Source organism: Trachurus trachurus (assembly GCF_905171665.1).
Source record: "Trachurus trachurus genome assembly, chromosome: 11".
NCBI classification, from domain to species: Eukaryota; Metazoa; Chordata; class Actinopteri; order Carangiformes; family Carangidae; genus Trachurus; species Trachurus trachurus.
In genome coordinates, this window is record NC_139904.1 from 17,764,238 (window position 1) to 17,770,237 (window position 6,000).

The 6,000-nt window shown below is 44.1% G+C and overlaps 1 protein-coding gene across 2 annotated transcripts in view; it reads right to left on the bottom strand.

Annotated features, from left to right (window-relative positions):
* Positions 1-4,277, bottom strand: part of pard6gb (par-6 family cell polarity regulator gamma b) — a 31,490-nt gene extending 27,213 nt beyond the window's left edge. For both annotated transcript variants that reach the window (XM_083981662.1, XM_083981661.1), the window contains exon 1: positions 3,955-4,277. In XM_083981662.1, coding sequence (XP_083837788.1) covers positions 3,955-4,026 — 72 coding nt within the window. In that variant the 5' untranslated portion in view covers positions 4,027-4,277. The remainder of the gene's footprint in view (positions 1-3,954) is intronic.
* Positions 4,278-6,000: the final 1,723 nt, after the last annotated feature.

Below are 6,000 nucleotides of genomic sequence, written 5' to 3' on the forward strand. Positions count from 1 at the left end.
TTTAAAATATGTTGTTTGTTCAAAAGCGAACACAAATGTTTCCCGAACAGCGACAAGACGAGACGCATCAGGATCTGTGTCGCTCTGCTGCCACCTCAGCGTGAATGATTTCCTCGAGGAAGCCCTGCAGCTTTGTGTCACTGGAAGATTGCGTCATTGCAAAAAAAAAAAAAAACTTCAGTCGCACATCACTTGTTGCTTTAACCACAGAAAACCAGGAAAAAGGAGGGGTGGGGGCTTGTTGTACAATAGAACAATACAGGTAGATGAGTAAGCTGTCGTCGTGGCATAAATAAATGACAGTGGCGGCTCAGCTGTGCCTCCCACCCTCCCCACAGTTTACACACAACAGTGCAGACTTTGGGACAATTGTGTCACAGCTTTCCCGGCTAGATGGCCGAGCATCCAATGAGAGCATCGGCTGAGGGTCGCGGTGGGGTCATTGTGTGAGTCAAAGACAAGCTGTGGACGTGAGGAGGAGGAGGAGGAGCAGGAGGAGAGAGATACGACACACACAAAAAAAGGCTCACAGCTCAATAAAGCACACAAACACACAACGGCTGTGGCACCAGCGCCCGAATCACAGTGGTAATTTGTAGACTAAAGATGCTGCTTGTTACTGTAATCATCGGCTCACGGCGGAGGGAAGCTGACAGCGGAGGAGAAGAAGTGGAGAGATGATCTGAGGGGAGGAGGGCGAAGGGAAGGGGTGGTGGAAAAGTGCTGACAGAGGAGCAGAAGAGAGGAGCAGTGCACCGACTGGGAGGAGAGAGGAAGAGTGGGGGATACATTAAGCAGCTCTGTAATTAGAAGATGACATATGAATTCAAGAGGGGGCATGTTAGGAGACTGGGGGGTTGCTGGCTGGGTGGGTGTGTAGTTACTGTAGGCAATAGAAACATATACTTCATGTATGCTCTCCTGCGTTTTCAAAGTGTGGCACCAAACTTGGATTCCAGCTCCTAAAACTCAACTCAACCTAAATTCAAAGACGACTGGAGAAGCTGACAAACAGGTTTGTCTGAGTCCAACAGGTGTAGCTGACGTTTCAGAAAGTGAAACCTGCGCACGAATGAACTGAAATTAACAAAAAAAAGTAAGAACTTCATTGTGTTACACTTCATTTTACCAAATAATAATTACACGTCAGCGTATCAGCGAGCTCAGTCATCTGAATCCGAACCTTCACTTCACGTAGCGATCCGTCTGAACAGTCTGTTTTCACGAGGCAGAACTTGGCCCTCAGGCGCGAGCAAGTCTGAACACGGGGTGATTAATCACAGGCTTAAAACCCCAAACCTAAGAATACATCACTATGAACGTGACTTCACCTGTCCCGCCGGCCTATCAGAGCAGAGCGAGGTCAACAGGTTGAAACACGTCGGGAAGACTCCAAACTCTGACACAGTTGAGAAAATGGAAGATAACCGACATCTGTGTTTCACCAGCGTTGGTTGGTTGGTTGTGTGTCCTTGCGTAATAATTTTCTGTCTATCAGGGACAACTCATCTCCAAGATCTACAGACTGGCTCTCAGCATTGTAGAAGACGCAAGTGAGCGACAAAAGATCTGCTGAGGAGGTTAGGCTACTTTTCAGAAATGAAAAGAATTTGAATATCTGGTAAGGTCAATGCAAAAAGGAAATCCCACCCAGCCCCCACTCTCCCTATGAACTGTCTCTGTCTGTGATAAGAGCTTCAAGTGAGTGAAACCAGCTCCTGGCTGCGGCTCCAGGACAAGCAGCCAGACACCTCCAGTGTTATCCCTGATAAGCTTATCATTGGAACAGTTTCCCCCCTAGAAAACCAAACGTGGACCAACGAGAACCAGACACATAACACGCCTCAGGCTGACAAGAGATCAGGATGTCTATTTTATTTAACTACTGTTGTTCACCTCTTTTCAGTTTTCCACAGTTTGACAAAAGTGGGGGTTTGATTTTCCTCATCTTTTGACGTACCTCTTGATTAATCGATTAATGGTTTGGTCTATAGAAAGTATTTACTAAAAAAGTTGCTCACAATCCATCTTAAAATGTCTTATTTGCAGTCTTAGATATTCAGCTTTGAATCATATAGGACTAGAAAAGACCAAATGTTTACATTTAAGATGCAGGAACCAGATATTAAAGGCAAATGATACATTGATTGTCCAATAATTGCTGTTTAGTTTTCTGTCAAACAACTAATCTTATGTGAAGCTGGTGTTAATTAGTGTGTTTTTATAGCTGGATTGGAGTTAACGGTTTCAATCAGTCATCAGCTAATCATCCGACACACACGTCAGCTCATGGAGTGAGATGAACTGTTCAGAGTGGGATCTGACTGTAATTATGAAAAGTCCTTCTCTTGAGAGTGACACGACGAGCCGCTCATAACAAAACCTAGAGGCAACAGACGCAAATGACGTATGAAGAGCGATGAGCTCTGCGACGTGATCCAAAAAGGGAAACATGTGACGTTGTCGTTGTATGACAGTGAGTCAGCTCTGCAGCCTCGGATGCAACGAGGCTGTTAAACCTGCCCGTTCTCACTGAGCAGCCCCAGGCCTCAACAGTCCCACCCACAAACAAACCCGTGGTACTGTAACTACGAGGTGGTGGTGGTGGTGACCACTCCTGTCTCTGTGAAACAAAAAGCTGGGACTGCCCCTGCTTCGGAGAAAACAAAAAACAAAAACTCATCATGACTGATAATCGATGTGTCATCTTTAGTGACGTATGAACAGTAATGGTATGTGTACGGGACATACTTTGGATGAGCATCCTAGAATAGATACCATGTCACCACCTGCCATCACACACCATCACTGTGTCTGACTGTTATCCCCTGTCACAAGCAGTCCCAGGCCACTGCCCCTCCTCTCCTCTCCCCTCCCCTCCCCTCCCCGCCGGCCCACTGACACTGGACAGCCTAAACTAAAACTAAAAGTGAGTCTGTGATTCTTGTCCATCTTAATCTGGGATGTCATCAGTGACTCATCCTCTCACGTTCACATATGTCCAGAAACAATGGTGTGAAAATGCACATTTACAAAAAGCCTATATCACTAGCTACATGTTGTCACCAGGAAAATGTTAGTTACAAGAAATCATTGAGAGGCACAGTCATTATTATCACTGTGGACACAGTGGCACGTGTGTGTATGTAGGCTACAATACCTCAGTGTAGTTAGACTTATTACACACCAAACTAGGCCTATTAGAAAACTTTTTTTTTGGATTGCAGCCATTTAGCTCAACTAAACCTCCAGGATAATATGTATAATCAACATCTAATTGCTCTATGTTAACTTCTATAAAACCTGGTGCTCCCCATTACATAAGCATGAGACTGTAGTGATTTACTTGCTGGTTAAGTTGATTTATGCAGCTGTTACACTGTCAGCCACTCACAAACTAGTCTAAACAACGTGTGGGGCTGAAACTATGTAGCACACAACAAAAAAGCCCCCAACAAACCCGCAGTGAATGCAACTATTGTTACAAATCCTCCACATTTATCAGATCAAATGTTGTTATTGTAACAAATAGTCAAGAGCTGGGGTTGATCTAAAAAAAACACACACACACCAAAAAGAAAAAACAATGTCAAACCAGTCCCCCCCCCCCCCCCCCCCCCCCCCCCCCCCCCCCCCCCCCCCCCAGCAGCTTCGTGACACGGAGGGAAAGAGTCAAATCAGCACAATCTGCATTCAGTCGGAAGTAAGAGGAAAATAATCACTGCAAATTACACAAACATCCACAAATTGCTGCGTTCACGTCCCGTCTCGAGAGCGAGATACGCGTTTTAGTCACCGCGAGGGCAAAAATATGTGTGGTTAGCTGCAGAGAGTTGGTCCGACCAGCTCCAGCTCCAGCTCCGTTACGGGACGACCATGTGAACTCTTTTTTAAATTTCTATTTTCTCCCCAAATTCACATTGTGAAAAAACACAGCCAGCCCTCGACACTCACCTTGCTTTTCACTTCCACGGCGTTAGACTCCACATTTCGCAGAGGTTGTGACTTATTAAAGCTCCTATTCATTTTTGCGGTCGCAGTTTAAAAGAAAAAAAAAAGGAAAAAAAAAAAAAACCAGCCGCCTTTGCCCGCAGAAAGAGGGGCTCTCTGGTCCCGGGGTTTCTGCTGCTAAAAAAAAATCCTTCTGCTCCGTATCCAGCAGAGAAGTTCGTATTTTTCTTTGGTTTGATTAACCTCCTGAAGTTTCTCAACGAGCTGGTCCCGACGAGAGGGAGGACTTTACTGGAGAAGAAGAGGTGAGAGACTCGCCGCCTTCACTTAGGAGAGTGAGTTAAGTTTTGAAATGACATCAGCCCTCCTAAAAAATGGGATCTTACGATGCGTTCAAGGGCTGCTCGTAATCTCCAGCTCCTTACTGTTGGACCCTGCAGTGGCCCATCGTTAGAGATGACTAGACTTAAAAAAAAATAAAAATAAAATAAAAAAATAAAACAGTGAATAAATATACAATTCTACTAATACGCATATATAATATAATGACAACTAGCATAATACAGTGTGGGGGGAAAATAAATAAACAAATCAGCCATTCTTCCAACTTCTTTTATAGGCTATGTGGCATAGAAATGACCACTATTTCCCAAGGCATGTCTATTAATTGATATCAACCAAGGCTTACATTTCTGCAGCCCCGTCTATAATCGAGTTATCTGTTTATGTTTGGGTCGTTTTTGACACTTTCCCCACAAGTTAAACCGTTCCTGACAGCACCTGAAGGTAGCACCATGCACGCTGGTCCTCCGGTGCGCCAGAGGACGCATGTGTTAACACAATTACACCTAGCCTATCTGACACAAACTATAGACAGGTGAAGTGAACAACGTCGATTACACGCAGGGGAAACGTATAAATTTGCTGTTTCTGTGAAAAATAGGAAACAATTTGATCTGAGCGACTTTGACAAGGACTGAACTGTGTTGGCAAAGGTCACTGGGTCAGAGCATCTCCCTGAGACAGCAGGTCCTGTGGGCTGCTGCTGCCGCTGCTGCTGGTACTGGTCCAAGGAAAAGCCCCAAGACTTTGTTCATTATGTTCAAACAGGGAAAGAAAACGGACACTTATAATTCCCATTCAATATGACACATCAACTCCTGATGATAGTGGTGAGTAGTGGTCAGTGTTTTTCTTGGATGACTTCATATGATGTGAAGATAACAGCTATTTATTTAAATTTTATTTATCATAATTATCATTCATCAATATTATCTACTGCTACCTGCACAATTAGCCACACAGACTAGGTGGCTATGTAATTGAATTAAAGCTGATTACCGTGCTCTGTTCATATAGGCTACATACAATCGTTTGTGCACATGATGCACTGTCCTCTCTGACTTTATGAGCCAATCTAAATATCTTTGATTTTTCAAAATGCCACTAACCAGCTGTCACCAAAACATTTCTTATACATGTTAATGTTGATTCCTTTGAGGCCTCATTCTTTCTGGTGGTGGACACCCCAAATCGTAACCAACACCCTCAGTGTAAAGCTCCATGATGTGTATATCTGACTGCTGTCCTGCTTTACTACATTCCTGGGCCCCTGAAGCCGCCTGTACACAACAGCTGCAGATTACATTGCCCCCCACGAACTGCAGCTACTGCTTGTTTACTCACTACAGGAATGTGTTGACTAAGTTACAAACCCTCTAGGTACACTGGAGGCTTTCATTGTGCCTGTACCAGAGTGCCCCATGTAGTGGTAGTTTGGTCTCTGTGTTCTGGATCCAGTGATAGCACAGTGATGGTAAGGGTCAGGGTTAGACTTGGGCTCGTTGTTGGGAATACATTATTTTTTACTGAGCAAAAACATTGTGTTGAAGCATTTTTGTTTTACATTTCCTAAAGGTAAGTAATAATGGCGTATAAATGGAAATAATGCTCATATTTGATGTGATCATACGATCAACAGTTTTTCAAGTGGAAAACATGCGTTTTTCAGCTTTATGATGAATGGACTGAAAGCAGTGTGATTACTTC